At 35.7% G+C, this 23,283-nt stretch overlaps 1 protein-coding gene across 49 annotated transcripts in view; it reads left to right on the forward strand.

Moving 5' to 3' along the window:
- RIMS1 (regulating synaptic membrane exocytosis 1) overlaps positions 1-23,283 on the forward strand; it is a 322,306-nt gene that overhangs the window by 126,085 nt on the left and 172,938 nt on the right. For 3 of the 49 annotated variants that reach the window (XM_051777693.1, XM_051777692.1, XM_051777694.1), the window contains exon 4: positions 20,362-20,415. The exons of 45 other annotated variants lie outside the window; for them this stretch is intronic. In XM_051777693.1, coding sequence (XP_051633653.1) covers positions 20,362-20,415 — 54 coding nt within the window. Of the gene's footprint in view, positions 1-20,361; positions 20,416-23,283 lie in introns of those variants that run through there. One more of the 49 variants, XM_051777663.1, reaches the window with a different exon arrangement.

Raw genomic sequence — 23,283 nt, forward strand, 5'->3', positions numbered from 1 at the left:
TATATACTTTCAAAGAAAGCAGAATATTATTAGTACAGGATGTTATGTGAGATAGCATTTCAGAAAGAAGTCAGGCAGGTGCTTAAGAAAAAGCTGACAAGAGTGACCACTTGCTTCTAATTTGGTACAATGTTCCAGGTAGTTTTAGTTCCGTGTAGAGTGTCTACACTTTCACTCTGTATGTATTCTAGTTATGTTCCGTATACCAGCATTTTAATTGCCAAAATGGTAACGGGTGTAAGTTACTTCTCTCTATTCCATTCACTCTCCCATGTGATGTGAAATATTGTGGTTGTTAGGGCAGTGGACAAGTCAGGAAAATGTCCAGCTGGTGCTTCTCCATGGTTTGGCAAGGTGTGGGCAGAGCCCTGCCTCAGTCTTCCTGCTGGCCTGGCTGCCACTGTTCTTCCCTCCAGCGGTACCACAGCCTTGTAGAGCAAAAAACCACCTGAAAATACAACTTTTTCCCTTGCATCATTCCTGTAAAACTTTTCCCCGGTGTTTGGCTAGATCATGCAAAAAGACGTATTTCCTTTGTAAACACCTGATACATGAAGTTGTACAGCTCTGTTTCTTTCTCTTTATAGAAGTGGAGATACATTTTAGTCTACGAAAATGATCTTGAATGAGCAAATGTATTTTTTTTGATCAAAATTTAAATATTTTGTGAGGTGCTGTGGGTGTCTTGAGCTAAGCAAAATTTGTATGACATTGAAAGAATTAGTGGAAGGTCTGTGTTCCAGATCAAGCCATATATTTATCCATAGCAATCAGTCTACCATTCTACAGTTTTCATTAGGGTTACAATTTTTGATTGAATTTAAAGTGAAAAGAATTGGGAGCAAATGATGAAAAAAATTTTGTCACCATTTTCCTGTGTGTTTTCCAGATATGTTAGTTGTGCAGAGTAGAGGAGTTTGCTACTCATTTTTCTGTTTACACATGTAAAAGAAAACTGGTACGAAATCAGGATGTAAAATACATTATAAATATATGAGAATCGATTTCACCAAACTTAGTAGTATGTGATTGCAGAAAATAATGTCCATAACCAGTGGTGAAGAAAGTCACATTTCTAATCTAGCATTGACTGAAATTGTTTTCATTTTAGTATAATGTCAGTGATTTATACTTGAAAAGAAAGACAACTTGGAAACATTTCCCTAATTGGATGTCAGTTGTTTTTACAGGGTGTTTGTCATTTAGTTCCTTTAAATTATGCTTAAAATTTGCTTACATAATGGCTTGCTAATTTAAGCCTTACCAACTTGAGTACATATGCCATGCAATTCAACTGTGTACTAATGCTACAACAGAAGTTGGTAATATTGTCAGAACAAAATGTCTGGATTGCCAGGATCATTTTTAAATCCCTTTCACTGAACTCTTAGGTCAAATTGTCCATTAAAAGGCTAATTTATGTACATTCTGACTAACACAACTGTAGAACAAAAAAAGAATCCAACAGAAGGACGTAAAATTACATAGCAAATTTCAAATGGATAGCAGATAAATTCTCTCTCTCTCTGTAGCATTCAACATAATTTGTTCCCTAAAAGATATAGAGTTTATATGCATCAGGAAAGAAGCACTGCTTTTCAGTAATCCCTCCCTAGAACTGCTGCTTCCAGCAGAAAAAAAAAACCAGCAAGAAACTGAGGCATTCTATTTCAAGTTAGATGTAGAGCACTTCATTCTGGTTTTTGGGAAGCTAGTTCACTTTCAAACAAGTGTGAGAGTATAGATTTTTTAAGCAAATCCTTAAATTAGCTTGCTTTTCACCAAGTTTGCTGAAGAAACATGTTTGCCTTTAACATCTTTTTTATTTATTTTCCAGCTAACAAAAATGATCGATTACTTCCTATTCACAAAAAAAGGCAGGCAGGTGATGCTATTGCTCTGAAGTTAACCAGATCAGAGCTTCTTCATTTAAGGATTGAACTGTAGAAGAGTCACTAGACAGCTGGAGTTTTATTCCACTATAGCTTTAAATCATCAGTAAATCAGTAACCACTTGGTTAAGCTCTTTGATTTACTTAGATTTAGTTTATCTGTTTGCAAAACTCTTAAACTGCAACTTGTCATGCAGTTCTACAGTTGATGACCAAGAAAATATATTGCTACTGCAATACTTCTTTCTTAACCTGTGATAAAGGTCTCCTGAATCCTTCATGTCTGTTCTTGCTGTTGGCATGCAAGCTGGGTAACAGTGATCCGTGGAGACTATACCTAAAAAATACTGGATGCTTCCTTCAGTATAATACATTATAAACAAAAACCCCCTAAACTTGTAATCTCCCACAGTGTTACTACTTGCTATGTTATCCTATTTTTAGTCTTGTATTTTCAGTACCTTTGTTTCAATTTAACTGATTCAAGAATATGGGAATTAATTTTAATTGGGGTTTTTAGTTAAGAAAATGTCAGCAATACTTATAAGTGTAATAATTCCTTCAATTGCAAAAACAAAAGTTAATTAGACTTTTCAGGAGAAGCTTTATTGCACCTCCTCTTGCCTAATGTCATGTATGTATATATAATATATGTATGTATAAGCATATATTGAACAGACTTTTTGGTAAGTGAATATACATGCACACTATATATATACATCCTATATGTAGTCTAATGCAGGAAGTACAGGGCAGAAGAAAGCTTTTAAGAACCACTTTTTTGACCTCTGAAATCTGTAAATGATTCGAGGTATTCAAATCAACTGAGGAATTATTATTTATGTGCCCATTTATGTTGACAAAAAGAGATGTTATGCCATAGCAGTCACAGAATCCCAAGATGGCTGAAGTTGGAGGGAGATTCTGGAGGTCATCTGATCTAAAGGCCCTTGCTGAAGCAGGGCTACCTAAAGGAACTTGCTCCTTACAGTTTGGCATATCCATGTGTCTTTTGACCTGCATGGCGAATAATGAAAGAGTCAAGGATAATTCATGTCATTTTTGTTACTTTTTGCTTATTGTAACTACACACATTATAAGCTTACAGAAAATCCCCTTAAGTTCTGCTAGGGAATTATGCTGTTTGGACAAATGAATTTTAGAATTTCACAGAATCCTTCAGAAAAGGCCACCAACAAGTATGACGATTTTTTCAGCTCAGCGTTCAGAGAGAAAGAAAAAACAAAGCTACCTGATTAAGCTTTTAATTTCTTTCATTGCAGTATATTTTTCATTTTAACAGTATTCTATCTGGTCCAATTAAGTTGGTGGTATAAAGCTGAGGAGCAGGATCAGGAGCAGGAGAGCCTTCGAGCGATTTTCCCAGTGATGTTGTCTATCCTACTGGCTCAGATACTCTCTGAGGTGTGGGAAATCCCTGTTGAACTCCATGGTGGCAAAGTTGCTTTCCCAGGTGCGAATACAGTGCTTTCAGTACTGAAGAGGAATATCTTCTTACCTGCCTTGGGTCAGTCTCACTGCAAAGTCAGAATACGAAATATTGAAATAATTTTTCTGGTTTTGTTTTTTTTCCAGAAGTATATATTGAGTTAGGATTTAGACTTAACTTTGCTGAAAAATTTTTTATTACATTTTTCTAATAAATTACCCTCTTTTACTTTTACAAGTATGCTTTCACGGGAAAAGATACTAGCAAATTTAGTTCTGACATACTAGATCTACTTAAATGCAAGCTTTAAAAATAATAGGAAAGAACTAATGTTTCTTCCCGGTGAGTGAAGTCTGTGTGATTTTTTAAATTGTTATTTCAAACAAAATCACATATGCTGAATACATAAGTAAAGCTAAAGAAAAAAAAAGACACAAACTCAGCTACTGACATCTTTCATGCATTAAACCAAAATGCTACAGATACCTGATCACAGTGGCTGCTCCATGGTGTTGCTGATAGTTATCTTACGACTATGTTCTGTAGGAACTTGTTCTACAATGATAAGATTATCTACGTTTGCTGGGAGAAGACTTTCAGTTTCTTCTGATTTTTCAGTGGCTGTTTAATAAGGTGTTTTCAGTTGAAGAAGAGAAACTTTTTCCCAGGATGATGATATTCCTCAGGTGTGTGTTATTTTGTAGTAATAAAGGGTTAAGAGTATTCTTAAGTATGAATTTTAAGAAGTGTCATGCAATAGCATACACTTCTGGTTTTGAATACTTTCCCTTAAGAATTTTTGATTCCTCATCTTGTGATTAAAATAATATTAGTAGCTGCTTGATTTTTTAAAGTTGCAAATGCTTATGTGTCAGCAGGTGTTAGCCTTTTTATCCTTCTGTTACCTTAGTGAGTAGTAAGCAGTGTTGACTGGAGTCTTGCATCTGTTGATTCGTTAGAATTTGAAACTTCTAGGAGGAGATGATACTAGGGAATTGAGAAATAATGCTATTTTCAGAAAATACAAAAATATAGAAATATTTTTGTTCACTTTTCTGTCAAATATGTACTCATCTGTGTCCTAAATACCTGTAAGTTAAGAAGTGGGATCAGGGTCTTGTGTAAAGGAAGATAGTTTTAGTTAATTAGTTTCAACTGCAGATACATATTGAAAAGACGAGTAAATGAAACAAGTTATAAGAATTGAAATCTGAGATTTTTTCATATGTGGTACATCTTAAGAAGAAAGAGGATAATAATGAAAGAAAATGCTAACAGTGTAGCACAATATTAAGGAGTCATGGGAAGGGCCTGGTTTCTTTTTGGTGTGTTCATATACCTAATGTAATCAACATGATCCTATAAACTGTAACTTTACAGTAGATTCTGATCCTTGTCTATTTAGTGCACACAGTTTTGAAAATTAACAAGTATGACCTTATGGATTTAATATGATAATGTATGTATATCTGGTATAAGGCAAAAGCTAAAACCAAACAGTTTACATCAGATGCAATTCTGATCATTCCTGACTAGTCAAAATATGAACATAATTTTACAAAATGAGGAGAAAAAATCAACCAATTAAAAAAATTGCTGAAATGATGTGTTTGTATGCATGAAATCAAATTTTCTTTCTTCATCTTATCACTTATTAATTCTGATAGATTGGAATTACACTAATAGATTTGATGCCCTTTTGCTTGCAACTGTGCCATCAAAAAGTTCTGTAGACAGCTACAATAATAGTGATGCATGTAATTAAAATGCTAATTTTAAAGGGAACGTTCCTTTTTTAATAAGGGTTTTCTCTTGTAGCAGGAACCTTTTATTATTATAAAAAAATTATTATTGCTGAATCATTATTAACATTCTCAAAAATACTAAGGCTTATACTTATAAATATTTAAGGATTACAGAGTAAATATTTCAGGTTTATGTATTTTTCCAGATTTTTCTGGCAAAAGAGGTGTTTGGCTACTGGTAGGAATCTGTGTAGATTGGTCTGTATAGATGATCATTTTCAAATCATAGTCACCCCAGAAATCTGTTTATGGCTCCTCCAGTTCTTCATTACTTCAACATGTTTCTGGTAATGTTAGTATCAGTAAAAAGCAAACTCAGCCTTAATTCCATGCAAAACGTGTATGTAGCACGCTGCAGTTTCAGCTGAGAGATCACTGTACTTGTTTGGAACTGTTCTTGTATCCTTTCAGAGTGTTATGAACATTTAATTGTCTTAACTTTCTACAGCGTTCTACTTTTTCAAGTCCTTTAATTCATTATATGAATTACTTTGAATTTATTGTTACCTCTTGTTAACAAGGCAAATCCAATCTTACTACTATTGATATCAGATTATTACCTTTATGGTATCTTGAAGTCCAAAACTCCTTTTCATTGCCACATCAAATTTGCAGTTGTTATTTCTGAATTCAGTTTGCCCAATTGCATTTCAAATTAAGAAAAAAATTTCTTTTTAAGGATAGTATATTTGCTGTGTTTTTATCTTCATTTCTGTAATGGCATAATATGTTATTTGTTGGCACTGCAGAAATCGTAGAATTATTAGAGATCTCTAAACCACTATTTAGAGATCTCTAAACATACTATTATTTTTTCTGCTATGGAATATGGAACTAATACACTATGTTAATAAAAAATATATAGAAAAAGTACCTTAATGATATTAGCTTGAAAATTGAAAAATTTAAAAATGTGTTTTCCTATAACATTTAGCTTTCTTAGTTGTGCTGCACAGTATCTTTTTTCAGTCTGAAAAGAAGTAATCTTGGAGTATTAAAAGTGTAAGTTTGGAAGAGATGACTGTGACTGGTATAGGTAAATTTAATTTGTACATGCAAAAAAAAATAATCTGGAACCGTAAACTTTTGTGGAGGGCTGAAGAGAAGGGATTACTTTACAAAGACATACCAGCAGGCCAACATTTCACACCATCTAAACTTTCATCTAATTCACACAGAAGAAAGGAACCTGGATATGTCTTGATATCTCTTCTGATTGATGTTTAAGGAAAGTTCAGCTTTAGAGATTGGAGATACTTTCTTTTCCTCCCTCAAAAACACTGAAGGAGAACTGAATAGTAAATGTACAGGAGATGCCCAGGGATATCTTTAGGCTTGAAGGAGTGTGTTACTCTGTGAGATGCCTTAGGGGAATATGGTACACCAGCAGAGCTGACTCCTGATGTTCAAGCAAAGCTCAGTCAGAGCTAGTCGTCCCGTGGCAGCACCTGATGGAACTTGTTTTTATCTGAGCATCACACCTTCAGTTTTTCCAGCAGTGCTCTGATTTCTAGATATAATTAGGTTTTATTGCTATGACTCAATCTAGCATATCCCTTAGTTCTGACACCAGCTGTGGTATCAGTAAACAGTTCTTCTGTGAAGGGATGCCATCAAGTGGAAGATTTCTCCTGATCATGCATCGCCCTTCCTTAAAACACTTTAGGTTTTGGCAACTGAACTAACTGAATCCCCTTGTTCAGTCTCTGGGTGCCTCTGGATACTTCTGTTCCATGTGGTCACTACACGCTGCCAGTTGCCAGGCACATGAGAGTGCTCTCATTTAAGCACAGGCTGAGTCAACAGTCCAGAGTGTGTCCCTTAACCTCGACAAATTCTTTTCTTGGTCTATTTATTTCTTCTTGGAATTTGTATCTTTCAGCTTGAGTCATTGTAGCCCTTATTCATGTAAGACTCTTTTATGTGATAGGATTTTTAGTGTGGTATGTAGGGTTTTGGACTAAATGTGACTTCTAATCTTTAAAATGTTCATAATTATATACACTGCTGGGGCACAATTATTTGGTTTTAGTAATAACAAAATAACACGTAAATGCTAAATAGAACTAAATTTAGTAAACTGGATTCTGGGGCTATTTTGGCACCCCAAAACCAGAGAGGTTTTAGCTAAAAAGAGATCTTACTGCAAAAAGAGTTTTAGTAAGATTTATGATCTCTAAGGCATTATGAGAAACCAACAAGTAGTTGAAAAAATTTCAAGAGAACAAACTAATTATGAGGACTAGATGTAATCTGTGCTCTCTTGCTATTTCTCTTTTTATCGTAAGTAACCTTAATCCTCATCCAGGATTAAAATCCAGTGTATTTTTAGCCATGCAATGTCCTAGATAAAAGATACTTCCATCTATGTTTTTATATTTTTTGAATTCTGGGACATTTTGTAATTTTACCTAACAGATGGATGCTTCTGTCTGTAGATCTCCAGTGCTGCAATCAGTGAGGGCTTAGGATAGTTTGTCATACAAATACCTGAGGTACATGAGTTTATTAGGCATAATATGTGAGTTTGAGTGTAGAACAGTATTTGTCAAGCAAGCAAATCTGTAGACAAAGTTTCTGTAACATTTTGTGAGGGTTTTTTGATTCCATTAATGTAAGAACCCATTTACAAGTCAGCCTTTCTAGGGAGATAAATCAAATCTCTCCCCAAAACTGTAATCATAAAATGGTATAAAGTATCAGTTACCACTGTTTAGTGACTGGTAAGAGCTTAAGTGAAGATCTGCATGAAATGTAATCTCCATTTCCTTAAAGAGCACATAAAACCTAATAATATTTTTTAATCCAGATTGAGATTTCCAAAAAAATGTACCCATTTAGGCTGAAGTTTAATCATGTACTCTGCAATTTCAGTGTTCCAGCTAAAACACCTGTCAACTAACTTATATGCAACGGGTCTACAGAAGATTTGTAATTAAATATTATTTTCTCAATAATCCATTATATTTGTATTTAACTTGTCCATAAAAAGCAGACTCCTATAGCAAACCCCTTTGTAGTGGTGAGTTTTGGGAAAATTATTTGGGATATTGCATTCTAAAAAGTTGAGTATTACTGAGAAGTACAGATTAATCATAGAGATGAGCAGATGTTGCTGAGACTCTATAAATAGATAAGCATGCATATGATGGTTGTGTTGTCATGACTGGAGGAAATGTGTGTATGTTTCTGGGATATTAGTGTAACTTGTATCTCTGCAACATGGTAAGTGATCAAAGCTCATACCTATGCATGCATCAGCAAAGTTAATTTTTCTCTCTAATTTTTCCTTCTCTGACTACAAATGGCAGTTGAAGGTTCATCCAGCAAACTGCTCTCAAGACCTTTGTCCACCTGACAGCTTTACCCTTCAGGATTATTTGGATCAGTTCTTTTAGCTGTAAAGAAACCTGCTTTTCTAGCCTATTTCAGGGACTGATGCCACTGCCTTTGTGGGTGGGTAAAGAGACCACAGAGACAAGTTCTTGCCCGTATAAGTGCAGTGCAGCAGAAAAGGCAACAAGAGGATTAAATGGAGGAAGATTTCATCCACTTAATTTTTTTTTTTTTACCCCTAAACTTTCATCAGAGATACAACCTTACTCTTGCATATCTGTTAATATCCTGTGTTGCAGGTTGTATCCCTTTCCTTTATACAGCTTACCTGTTCCTAATCAACAAGCGAGTCTTTAGTAGAGCCTATTGCTCATTTTAGAGGAGCTGCCCTCTTGGTCACTTCTGTAGAGCATTAAAGAGGAGACTGGTGAGGTATCCAGGAGTGATTAAGACAATACATTTACCTGTCAGACTAAGTAGGAATCAGTTCCAGATGAGAACCCCTACATTATATATGAACTGGACGTATGCTTTCATTATACTTACTGGGGGAGATCAGTGCTTCAGCTTGCCCTGAATTAGACTGAATTGGCTCTGAATATTTCTCAACTATTGTTCCTGTTTAAGGAAATAGAGCCCCAAGTCATCTAGTGTCATATAAGGTACAGCAGAGTTTCACTGTAGCTTCTGGCACTACCCCAGTGAGAGTGGCTTTCAGGTAAAACCCATGTCCTACCTCACAGCTGCACACTCATATTTTGGAAATGTTAAGGCATTGCAGGTAGAACTGAATGCAGTTAAATCCTACAACAGATTCTTGTTAGTTACAATAGGAAATCAGACAGCAGCAATGGCCTGTAGACACATTTAGAAACCTATATTTAGTCTTATTTCAAATAAGACTTTACACAGTCGATCTGATTCTTCTGTGCAAACCTACGCCTTCTCTCTCCTGCATGCAACCTGACAATTCATGCACCAGCAGATAATTCTTTTAGCCTTTTGTCTTCTGCATGAATTGACCTCCTTAAAACAGGGTATTTGGGCTTATGCAGTCTGTGGTATTGTGGAAAGTTGTGAATATATTCTGCTGTAGAGAGTTCAGTTTGGCTTTTCCCCCCCACATTAAAGACAGTCACAGACAAGAAAATGTTATGTATTACTGAAAATTGTACTAACCCACAGTTAAATTTTCAATATTTTATTTAGGATATTTTTATTAGTATTGGTAAATTCTTTTCCATTTCTTGAGTATAATTCATAGACCTATGAAGACCAAAAATCTTTTTTTAACTCTATGGCCATGCAATGAGACAGTCATGGACTCTTGCTGAAAATTTGCTATACACAGTTTTCAGATAGTGAGAATGATATAGTTCAACAAAGTATTCAGCTTCATAAAGATCAATAATCAGCTAAGGGAATTAAAAGCCTTAATCTAGGATAGAATGTTTTAGCCTCCTTGAGGGTGAGATGGTGATTGGAGAAAACCCAGGTTGATCTGGTTGACTTAGGAGAAACTTCTTCTTTTTATAAAAAGAAGCTGGATGACAGATTTGGGATACAAAAGGCAGATGCAGTTAGCCATACAGGCTGTTTCTCCCAGGTCAAGGAGCAAGTCTTATACTTCAAGCTACAGAAGTTCCAGGCAACCTTACCAGGCAGTCTTATGCTAACATATTATGTGCTTCTCAGAAACCACGCTCCTTTTGTAATGAGAGAAAACTAACTGTGGGAAGAGCTTTTTGGGGTCTCAACATCTGTTGCATACTGTTAGGTACAATTCTCTCCAGACTGCCTGCCTAAATTTCCATGTTATCCATTGGAAAGAGAGTCTTTCTATTTTAGTCTCAGAAGGACTAGATCTGGGTTTTAGCAATTTTAACATTTGCTTTTAAAAGCCACTCTTTTAAATTATGATTTAACCACTCTGCTAAACTATGGCAAGAAGAGCTTCCTGATGTCCAGTACCTTATATTTCTTGTAAGTTGGCTGTTTTCTCAAAACTTCTCACATGTGTGCCCTTTCACTTGGTTAAGGACTTTGGTTTGTTTGGTAGCAATCTGCATTTTAGTGTTTTATTTTAGAGCTGTTCATTGTCAACTAAAAACTCTATTTTTTGCCATATCTATGTTACAAATGTAGCTACCACAATGTTTATGTGCTAAGAAAATCACCTTTTCCTCCTTGCTTCTATTCTTGGTTTTATTTTTCTATCCTTTTAAGTATATAACCTGTCTAGCATATATTTTAACAGTAATCGCTATTTCTTAGCAGTTTATCATACTGAATAGCTGAAAGGTATGTACTTTCTTAATCTTTTTTCCTTCTTTATGTCTGATAGCTTTCTGGATGGCTGACTTTAGATACCCAGTAATTTCCTTTCCCAATTTAAATGTCACATATTATTCTATTAAAATGAGTGCAAAGAACTTAGATTCTGTATCATAAACATTTCTGGATGGCTAAGCATAGCAAATACCATAAATGTTCCAAACAGAAAAGTTTCTTTGGCTTGCAAGCCAGGTGACATGGCATAGTCTCAGCGACTCTTTCAAATAAAATGCTTAAATCTCACTATATAGTAGAGAGGAGGAGAAGTAAACACATGTAGTTTTACAAACTGAAGAGTCACTTCTGCTTTGATTTAATTTGAGAGATAACCATTAAAATAATACAGAACATTTGGTACTATAGTCTGACTTATGCAGACCATGACATTCAGTGCAAATCTTAAATCTTTCGGTTCTGTCATACTCTGCAAGCAGCAAATTCTTATATGGCTACCAATACTCTGATCACCGGTGCTCAGGGCAAAAAAAATGAAGGTCACTGCTAGTGGTTCAAAGTTAAACTTCAGAATAGTTTGTTTCTTTAAAATAGGGAGGACAAAAAAAAAAGTGAAGGATTTGCAAATAAAAGACTGAAATGCCACACGATTATTGCAAAAGCTGCTGGATGTGCTCTGTTTGCATTTAGAGCTTTAGTGTCTCACATTCAATCTGCCACTATTTTCTGCTGTGTACTAAGAGTCCTGGTGAGCTCATTTGTTAGGTGGTTTGTCATAGTGCACATGTATGTGTGTGTAGGCTTGGTAATGTCTTCTGCTGATTATGCCTGCAGAGATATAAAGCTCTCCTAGAGGCATTTTTCTTGGAAGAGAAAGAAAATCCCAAGTCCCCAAATGCCTTCTTTCTTTTCTGAAGAAAAAAAACAAACTGAAAGAAAAAAAAACCAAAACAAGAAAAGGAAGTAGAGTTTTCTCCGAAGTAAGTTTTATTTTCTGTGTGTCTTCTGTATTCAAAATGCAGTAACTTTGATATGTGACAAGAAGGCAATCTAATTTTGTTGCCCTTCCAGCACACTAGTTTCCTCGTAATTCCTAATATTAGTCCTACTTTCTCCCTACTGTCCCTTTCTAAAATTTTCTCTTCAACTTGTTGTTGCCTCTCTACCTTTTCTCTTCACCCGACTTTGAACCTTTCTACCTGTTTGCCCATGTCCTGTTGGATATTTGTTCTTCTTGGCCACCCATCTCACAAGTCTTCCCTCTTTCCCTGTGTTCTTCTATATGAAGAACTGAAGTGGTTAAGAGAAAGTTATTAAAGACAACAGGGTCAGAAGGATCTGACCTCACATAAACCAGTCGTATTTAAGCTGGGATAAACCGCTGGTTTTAGTATAATCACCTAAAACTTAGAGACAACTGGAATAAAACAGTACCATCCTTATTAATACATAGTCTACTGACACAATTTCAGTGTAAAGTTAAAATTAATTATAATCTAGAGAGAAATACAGAGAAGAGATTAAACTCAGATTCTAGAAATAACAGATATTACTGAAATAAAATCTTCTAGAAAACCTCTCATAAAACCCTGTGGCTCTGGATGAAGGTGGAATTGTCTGATTTGTCTGTTATGTCTGGTTTGGATTTAAATAACTGAGGTTGATTTGTTTGGCTGGGTTCATTCTGTCAGCTGTATTACATAACCTGAATTAAAAAAAAGCTCAAAGATGGATTCACGAGAATATGCAGGGATCAAATTGAGACTAAGAGGAACAGTACTGTGCATGGAATGTTTATCAGACAGGTTGGTCAAAATGATCCTTTCAGTTCACAAGATGGTCACAGTCTTGCTGACCATTAAATTTCTTTTAACTCCCAACACACACGTAAACCTGTAACATAAAAATCAGTTACCTGATGAAAAACTTTGCTTGCTTCTGTTGAACAAGCATGTGAGCACAAGTGTATATATATAGGCTTATGGTCCCTATATTTCTACCACCCTGGAGTATGCAACCCTCTATTTCTGATAAGAAAGAGGCAGAATATCCTTAACTATTGCCTCTTTCCCACATAGCCTTAAGTCATCACTGCACCGTAAGTCTTTTATTTGTTTAGGAAATACAAAGCCTCATTAGATATCTGTGAATATACAGGTAAGTGCAGAAGATCAGAATGATTGTCTCCTCATCTAGCAAAGTTCTGATCTCAATTTCTGAACCTGTTTTTGTAACAGTAGCTTCATCGGATAATGAAATATCATTACTGTTTGAACTTCCTGACTGTATGGTTCTGCACTGCTTTACATCATCTTACCTAATTGAAACTTTCCCTGTGAGATCTGCCAGTAGTATTGCAAATTCAGGATAGTAGATGTCTGATATTAATACTGGGTATGGTCTGTGAATTGGCTGTCAACTGTGTGCTGTTTAGTTAAAAAATTTGTAATATTCTTACACTGGCACAAAATTCCTACTGCATTTTCCTGCCCCATTTCCCTTTTCATTACCTTTTAAATCTTGCATATTCAAACTCACAGTTGTTTAACCCTTTCTCAGTCCCCGTGTAGTCTTTACTTTCCTAAAAATCTACACTTTCTCTTACCAAAAATACGTTGTTTTCCCCAGTTTTTTTTTAATATATCTTAACTATCCACTCAAATTTGTTGTAGAACACTGATATTCTCTCTTCCCCTTCCTCAAATCTTCCATCCCAGATTTACTGAGATTCCTTTGTGCTCGAGCTTGATAGCACAGATAGCACAGACTTAATCAACTTAGCCTCAGACTCTGCACCTGGAGCGAGAGGTGGGAGAATTAAAAGAAAGGACCATGGACACCTCAGAAGGTAGGCTCAACAAAGATGAAATTAAAAAAAAAAAACAACACAAAACAACGAAAAAAAAACCAAAAACCTGTGACATCCTTTTCATAAGGGAATAACTGCAAATCAGATGTTGAGCCAGCTCTTGTAGTATGTTGTGGTTCCTCAGGATAGTTTGGTAGCTTTTTCAGAAGAGGAGATCAGATTGCTGATCTATGTAAGTTAGAATGTTACACAAAGAAAGTGTATGTTTGTTTTCAAAACAGCTGTTTTAAACTTTTAAGAAGTTGCTGTGATGATAGAAAGGTGGGTAAAATCTGCTTTCTGTAAATATAAACGTACCATGCATTTACATTCATAACAAAAATCAAGCTTAAGTATTTCTAATTATGTGAAGAAAGTTATGAACTTAAGGGTCGGTCTGGGATAGACGGTGAAACATGAATGTAAATAACATGTATAGGGCATAATCTTATTTGGTGCTTTGCCAAAACCCTTACTGGGCAGTACAAATTGTTGAAAAATACTCATTTATAAGTAGGTACCATGTGATGCTTAACATCTTCCAAGCGTGAAAAGTTCTGTCCAGCTACATTTACACCATGATGCGCATTTTTTTTTTAATTCTGAAAACTAAATAGTACGAAAATAATGTGCAATCATTTGTAAATTTTAATCTTTCACTGAGAGTGCTTGCTTTTGTTTGCTTAAGGAAAATTAAAACATGCAGGATAAAAGTGGCAGAGGTTTGTAATGATTTTGTTTATTTAAGCTTACATTTCTAGGTTTATCTGGATTGTGTTTAGAACTATATCTGTATGTGATACAAAAAAGTATCTGTAACAGATTAGAGACCATTTCACATCTTTATGCTCAGTCTCAGAAGGGCAGGGGCAAGGGCACTGACTGTCCCGGACAGCAGTAGTGAGCCAGGGCTGTGTGTGGAGCTGCACAGGCACAGGAGGAAGCATACCTTGGTGCCACACTCTCCCTCTCTGAATCACTCACAAAGTAGATGACTAATTTCAGAGTCTGGTTATAAGGCTCTGGCAGCCTTATTCTAGGCTTTATGTGGACTTGGGGGTGTGGGAGCTCTAGGCAAAACTTAGAAGCCAGAGCTTCCCAGCATAGGACTTGATGGGGAACAGAGGAAAATTCTGTGTAAGCAGAACTGATAGTCCTAAAGCATGATTGTATGCAAGTGGAAAGATGATCAAACCCAGTGGTCCAAGGAGACCTTTGTGAAGCTTCACAGCAGAGATCACTGCAATGAGATCATCCTGAAATATATTAAAAATAATGCTTTTTCTGCTCCAAAACAGAGGATTTGGGGCATTTGTTTGAACTGAAAGATCTGAATGTGCTGCATATGCTCCCGTACATTCCCTTGGCAGGTTGTTACGTCATTCATAAAAATCTTTGCCCTAACATGGTTGTCACTCTGCTGTATATTCCCACTAGGAATAATCCTGAACTGCCAGCTATTCTCTGTCTTCTATCCTAATTTACACAGCCAGTGATAATTCTCCTCCTCCTAGCAGCCCCTGGATTTTTACCTCATTGTCTCATTGTGCCATGTTAGTCTCAGCTCCACAGTCTCTTCCTATGGATCCAAGCAGTCCCTGTAAGCTTTGCTTGTTTCCTGTGTCCATTTTCCTTTTCCCTGAATTGCCTCTGCAGACAGAGGTGCCCAGAACAGATCTCCTGGTGACCCCACACTCCTAGTGTCTGTCAAGGCCAGCATATGCCTCTGATTAACTTAACAGTGATATGCATTTTACAGGTTGGGAACCTCAAATATAATGTTTTAGGCAGACAGTATCTGAAAACTAGAGGGCACACCATCAGCTATATATACTGTATATATTTATATATTTATATATATGTATACTATAAATATAAGACAACTTGGTTCTCACTAACTCATATTGGAAGCTTTCAAGCACTCAGTCACTCCACCAGCTTTTGGTGGAAATAATCTTAAGCTCTGGGATAGCTGAGGAAATAGCTATGTTCATAGTTATGTTCATGCATCATGGAGTATAATCTGGGAAGAAAATGGGTCAATATGCTGTGGGCTTTCCATAGTCCCTTGTGTGAGTAGAGTGCCTCTCCACTCAGAATTTTTCAGCTTTTATGTACTGTTTGCTTTAGGGCAGAAAACTGTGTAGATAGTGAGACAAAACCAGACAGACCTTCTAGCAGTAAACGTAGTTGAAGAACATAGTTGAAGAACAATACGGCCATTTCTGAGTGCTTTATTCCATAGAGAATCACAGAGTGGTTGATGTTTGAAGGGGCCTCTGGAGATCATCTAGTCCAACTCCTTGCTTAAAGCAAATTCAAATAGATCAGATTTCCAGAGCTGTATCCCATTGGGTTTTGAATGTCTCCAAATGTGGAGAGTTCATAACACTATTTTTAATATTTTTTGTGTGTGTGTGTTTGAGAATACAGTATCAGAATTAGTTCATGCCTATCAACTCCCCTATGGCCTTCACCAGTTGACCCACTTACTTTTCTTTCCATGAACTTTTTTATTTTATTTTAAGAATTCAACTCTGCAGTTTTAACTTTCGGGTTAACTTTAGGGTTTTGACTTTTGTTGTAAATTATTTTCCAACCTATACCCCAAAATCCTCTCTTGCCTCTTCACTACATCTGTTTTGACATAGTTTGTATTAAATATATATAAAAGAAGAGTATAAAAAGATAAATAATGGTATTATAGTGCAAGTTCCAACAGAAATGATATGCACACTCATCCACTATTAAAGACACTCTTGTTTGGAGCATTTGTGTATTTTTACTGCAGTTTGTGAATATATAAGCGTATAAATGGAGTGGAAAGCTTCTGGTGAGTTCTCTGTTTTTTGAATTACAACTAAAACTTTGTCAGTCCTGACTATACAGCTGTTTTGTGCCATTTACCTTATTTTGTAAGACTTCTGCAGTTTAAAAAAAATTGTGTGTTCCATGTATATCTGTAACTGTGGAAACTATGAAGTGATTAAGAAGAGTACAGTCGATGCTTCTGTAGCTCATCAAGACAGCCAAATGTTCAAATAGTTAGAGAAAACTTTTTAGGTTTTTTTAAAGAAGGTTAGAAGAATACACAAAAATTATCTATGAGATAATGATTTCTAAGGTACCTTAACATTCTATGAGAAATGGAGATTGATGTTACAGAAAATGGGGAAATGAGGCTAGCAATTCATGGTTAATATATCAGAGGAAACTGAAGGAAATTCAAGGAAGAGAAATAAAGTTGCCAAAGGAACTGATCTAGGAGGAAAGAGTAAGACCAAAGCTATAGTTGTGCTTTAGAAGATCATAGCTGCAACTATGACAGTGAAATTTTTTTTGTACTATATTTTAGTGGTGTGCATTAATTAATTTATTTGCGTAGCAGACTTAGGAAAGAACTTGTAGGGAAGAATATTTCAAATTACTGTATGTAAATATGCTGGTGTGAATTTTTAGACAAAACTCCTGCCTTCACTTCTAGTGATTTTGCTTTCTTCCTTGAACTCCAAAGGTATTCTTGAAGAAGTACATTCTGATAGTCCCAAATCTTCGTTCACGAAGCCTAGCCATGACATTCTGATAGTGGCTGGAATCTGTCTGTGTGCTGTTTTAGAGATGATATTTCATATTATTACTTTATAGTTGCCTGAGTTTTTCACTTCCACGCTCATTTTGCTGCAGGATTATTCTAGATAGTCTTTAATTTTTGTGGAAGTTGTTGGCAGCTTTCTGAAAGATTGGCAACTGTAACTGAGAGATTTTTGGCAGAAGGGCATGAGAAGAAAGTCAGTTGTTTTTTGTTTTATTTTTATCTTAATATGACTAGTAACACTGTTGCTAACAGCAATGTAAACAAAATTAGCTTAAAAAACCCTTTTTTATGTTAACTCCATGAAACATTGCTTCACCGTGTCTTTTCCTCCTGGTTCTATAGGCAGTTTGTAGTTGGTTAAGAAACTTGGACTGGGAGTAAGACTAGGATCAATGTGTGACCTGTCTGCTCAGTTGCCTAAAGGTAGACATCTGATGCAATATTTGGATGCCCTATGGTACATGAGACACATACACATGGCTGGCAGATGTAACCTAACTCTTACGATAGGCTTATGCCCTCCTAAGTGGCATGTGGCAGCAAGATGGGATATGCTGATTTATTGCTAATGGCACTAGCCTATCATTAGATGTAGGATTTCATTTTATTTTGCTATGTCTACTTGAAAGTGAGAGGATTCTCTTTGTCTGGAATCTTAAATACCTGCTATGATTATGGTCATTTCTGACCATTTCTGACCAAAAATTTAAGCATCTTACTCGCGTCCTTATTTGTACACATGGAATCTCATTTGAAAAGATAACATCTCAGTTAACTGTGAAAGGCAAGCAGAAAGAGACTAGGAAATGCAGTCTCTAGTGCAAGAGGAAAATTCTAGTAAAGGCAGACTTTTAAACATCCATCCTGGAAGCTCTCAGTCAAACCTGTAAATGGCACCACAGGCATTAAGGGGACATGTAATTCTGTGAGGAGTGCAGCCTATGAGCATGTCTTGTGGTTGAATTGCTATGTCAATACTGTAATGACAAAAAAAATTGCACCAGTTAAATATTTATAGGACTTTTATACAACTGCCTGTTTCATGTAACTTTTAAGAATATAATCACTTGAAATCTTTCATGCCTTTGCAAAATTTTATTGCATTTGTCCAGTGGGTTAAAACATTATTGTAGGGTGTGGGGAGAAAAGGGGGAAGAACCCAATCAGCTGTCAGCAAAATCCTTCTTTTCTTGGCAAACTAGGGTAAAAATATCAAGCTAATAACCTAAGTTTTGAAGAAAATCTGCTCTGCACAATAATAGAAGATCAGAGACCTAAGATGGCTTTAATGTCACAGTCCTAAAGTGACTGAGCCCTGTATGTCTGATGAATATCAGCATGGGAAAAGTAGTCCTCCCTGCTTGGAAGGGTGGACGGCAGAGAATTGCATGGTCCTTTGGAAGCCTTCAGTCTAGAGGAGAGTCTAGATGAGAATCTAGACTCCTAGCTACTTCTTTACTAACAAATTAAACCTAATCTGGGACTATTCCTAGATTTTAGAGTATTTATACAAACAAAGTGACGCAAAGTTTCTTGGCACAGTCTTGGTCTTTTCCCCTTAGCACTTTCTTATCTTTTTGTCCTGGTAGTTTCAGAGTTGGGATGTTCTGCGGTGCACCTGCAGGAAGCAATTTGCATGCAACCACCTTGCTTTGAAGTAGAGCAGAGTTCCTAGCATAGATGCAGTTTATTTTGTGTCATTTGGCTTCAGTGCTCAAAAGTGTTTCTGTTAAAGTCTAGTGTGCTAGTATTGGTGTTATTACAAGATGTAATTTAGCAGGAGACAGTGAGACAATGCTGTAGGCAAAACATCCCCTTATCCCCCTTTGCCTCTGTTTCTCGCTGCATGATTTCACTACTTGTCATACCCTCCATAAGAAAAATAGATGTGACAAAAAATGAAAGCAGTTTAAAAAATACAGATTAATTTCTATAGTGTTTTTAAATACAAGTGGCTCCTGGGAGAACGTGACAGTCAAGGAATAGGATACAAGCAAGTGTGTGGCACAGGGAACCTGGGAGCAAGAAAGAGGAAGGCCAAACCCTGATAGGAAGAAAGAAGAGCAAAAGAGGAGCAGAGAAGACCTTCCCTTTTGCTGAGCAGGAGCTGTTGGATGAACTCAGCTGTCTGTACTAGTTTGAAAAATATATTTAATGAAAGCTTGGATTCACAAGCACACTTTCACTAGAAAGGCAGAGTTTTTTACTTATTAGGTATTCAAGTAGAATTCCAGCTTCAATTATTTATATTTTAACAGAGTGAAGCAGTCGTGGCACTTTACCTAGAATTTTATTACAGAAATCATTGAGATAAATGCGATGCTGTATACTAATTTCATGGTTTGCTGCATGTTTTTGTGTTGTCTCCGAAACATTAAGTGATACATAATCTAACTTAATTTTGTGAATGAATAGTTTTGTAAGAGCAAATTGTTAACATTTCTTCCCTCTGACTTTCAAGACTTGTAGAGTGGTGGCAGAGCTCTGCTGAAGCTAATGGTGCCTCAGGCAGAGAAGAGGGTCTGCCTAATTAGATCTGTCTGAGATAACTAGTGTCTTCTAAAATTGCATAGGAGGAATGTTAACAAAACCAAGAACCTGAAAAAATGTTGTGTGTACACCCTTCAGAATAATTAAGATAGCGAGAAGGTTCAGTAAAGAGTAGCCTGTGGCCTGTTATATTAAGACACTTGTTCCCTAATTTACCACACAGAGATGGAGCAGGATATGTGGGAGTCAGCCTAACTGTGGGTTTGCAATTTCTAAACTTCTGAAGTGTAAAGGAGTGTGCTCCTTAGGGAGCCTCCTCAGAATCTGGGCTTGGGTGAAGGATTTAGGGAACTTGCTCTGACCTCAGTTTGAGTTTTGGCTGGCATGTTTTGCCTGGCATATATACACAAATTTGGTATAATTTTTGTGCTCCCCACAATGTGGCTTTAGTCTTCCAGTGCATGTTTGGAAGTTTCCAAATTTAAATTTGAAAAAAAAGCCTTTTTTTTTTTTTCATTCTACAGTGCAGGTTTGAAATATTTAATTATGAAGAATTGTTCTTATTTTTGTAACCGAAAATGCTCTTTTTCTGTGTGTATAGTTGTATATATTATTTACTATGGGCTCTTTCAAGTTGGAATTTCATGTTGTGTTAGTACAGGAATACTGTTCCTCCTCATTGTGGATCACATTCATCAGTACCTGTAAGAGTAAGTTTGAGGAATATTTTTTCTGTGAATGAAATACCCTGTATTCCACATGAAGGCAAGCATGGGATCCTTCTAGCATGTTTTCACACAGCCTGTAAAGTTTTCACGTGAATCTTCCGTGGGAACCGTTGACCCACCTCTGCTGAGTCCTCTGTGTGCCACTGTTTTGTTGGTTGTTTTTTTTTATATAGCAGTAAAGCCCAGAACCCTTTGCTATGCTACGAAAATGCACATTTTTCCAGAGCCATGCATATGAATCCTTTGAATGAAGAACACTTTACTGGTTGTCTTTAATAGCTTTGTGTGTGGAATTGCATTGACATACACGAGGATGCAATAAACCAGAAACAAACCCAACAACAAAAACCAGATGCTGGGTGTCTTCAATGACTTACTGTAGTACTGCATCAGAGCTCACTGTCCAGGGGAGAGTAAACAGAAACTATTTTTGAAGTGACAGGCCAGAGTAAAATTGTCTAATGCTCTTCATTTTACTGATACATCGCGTGGAGGTCTAGAAGCCACATTAGAGAACTGTAATCCTTCATCAGAGCATTTGTTTGGTTGCCTAACATCTGTGGATTGTCAAGATAAGTTATTACACAGACCTGCTTTAGTTTAGATTAGTTTGGACCACATCCCAGTATACTCAATCAGGATATAATTCCTGCATGCTGCTAAATTGCTTGCTCCACATACTTCTCTAAAAATGTTTTTCAATATACAGTTTCATCACTGAAACTCTTCTGTCACCTCAAGTTTTGATTGTTTTTTCCTCTTAAAGAAAAGTTGGGTTTTTTTCCTTTTGGACCGAATATATCTCAAGGCAACCGTAGCATTTGTTATTCCTGAAGAGATTCCTAAGCAGGGATGGTAGTATAGCTTCTATGTGAGTATAATGGAGATTTCTTACATGTATAATCTATGGTGATTGGTTTGTATTGTGTCCAAACTGCAGAGTTTAAAGCCCACTGTAAGCAAATGGTTTTGTATTTACATGTCTAGTATTTCTTCTGTCAGTATTCTGTATTTTTTGGTGTCTATTTGTGCATTAGCTATTCCTATTTGTTTGCACCTTGTAATGTTTTGCATAAAAGTAATTACAGTATCAAAGCTGATTATGTAAATTAACATTAATTTATTGAATTTTATTACATACTTTATACATATTTTATGTTATCAGATAGATACATTAAATTGCAAATTAAGTATGTTACCATCTTTACACATTTAAATGGGCTTGCATACATACACACATGTGTAATTTAATTGGAACATTTAAATTTTACTTTAGTATTCCTTATCCTTCCTTTAAACAAACTCTAGTTGATTAATTTTTTTATTAATAGTACTTTCAACTTTTCTTGGAAACCGATAAAATACAGGTAATGATATTTTTTGTTATTGACCTTGGTTTATAGCACTGACATAGATTTTATACATGAATAAGTGTGCATGCACTCTCTTGCTGTCTAATAAGATAACAATTGTGTCAGATTCTATAAAGGTATTATAAAATGTGGGGGTTTTTTCCTTTTAGTTTTGGTGGTTTGTTTGAATACCTGTAAAAATAATCAGATAGACTAAAAGTCTATTCTGTTTAGAACAGATAGTCTGATAAAGTGAATCTCTGGTTCATGAGGTGTACTAGATGGAGGAAATTAGATATTTTGGAATCAAAGGATTTTTTTTTTGTTGAAGGACTAGTATTTATTTTTATCAAAATTACTGTTCCTATTATCCTACTGAGGGCTATCTGTTTTTATCATAACACATGTAGCTTTTGATTAAGGTTGGGGTTTTTCTAATTAATATATTATTAAATATATTATTATCCTTCTTAAATAGAAGAAATATAGCAGTCATCTTTTGATAAAGGTACAATCTGGATCCAGAGTTGGATCCAGAATTGGATATCTTTTCTGTGCAGTTTGGTCAAACAGTGCAGACGTGCATTTGGAAGTTCTGATGTAATTTTTAAATCTAAACAGATAGTCTGTGCTGGGGTGTTTTAAATAAATCTCAATTATTTTAAATATGAAAAATGCCTAAAGTTTTTATGGCCTTGTAAGCCATGCACTTCCTCCCCAGGCCAGAGAATAAGAGAACTTGGTACCAGATGTTTGTCCTGTTGCAATTTCTTCCATGAAGTGATTTTTTTTTTCTCTTCTTTTTAATTTTCAGGTGTTGTATAATTTTGTGAATCATTCCTGTGTTTACACAAAATAATTTAAGAATATTTTGCCTTCTAACTTGTGTTATCTTTCTTACCTTCATTACAATTTTACTCATTCTTTTATTCTTTCCATATGAAATGAAAATATTTTCATTATGATTTTCCTTATTAATGATCAGCTTTGTTTCCTCTTATCTCTGTTTTTATTTCTCTCTTGTGTATTCTTCATGCATTTTGCCTTTTTTGTTCTGCCTCAAAACTCTTTTTGTCTTTGTCTCAATTTTTTCTTAAATTTTCACACACTTTAGAGTCTTGATTAACTTTTTATTTTTCTCTGGTGAGTTGATCCTATACATTAGACTGTCTTGTACTATATATAGACTTGAAATATAGAGTCTTGCTTTCGTGTATGTGCTCCTGTTTACCTGTGTATAAGGAATTAAAAAAAAAAACTTAAAAAAATCCTAAGCACAACTGTCTATGTACACAGCTTAATTGTGATTTCCAGGAACACGTTTGTTTATTTGTTATTTACGACTGTAACTTAAAAAGATGGTAAATGAGAATTTGCAAGCAATACAAAATATGGGACTTCTGTATTCATTTCCTTGGTGTATTTAGTTTGCTGTTAGTAGATTTCTTTAGGTCTTACTTTACACCTCTGGTAAGTAGTTGCTATAGATGTAGCTAAA

This window comes from Manacus candei, unplaced genomic scaffold, assembly GCF_025592945.1.
Source record: "Manacus candei isolate 608988 ecotype Guabito, Panama unplaced genomic scaffold, ASM2559294v1 h1tg000011l, whole genome shotgun sequence".
Lineage (NCBI taxonomy): Eukaryota > Metazoa > Chordata > Aves > Passeriformes > Pipridae > Manacus > Manacus candei.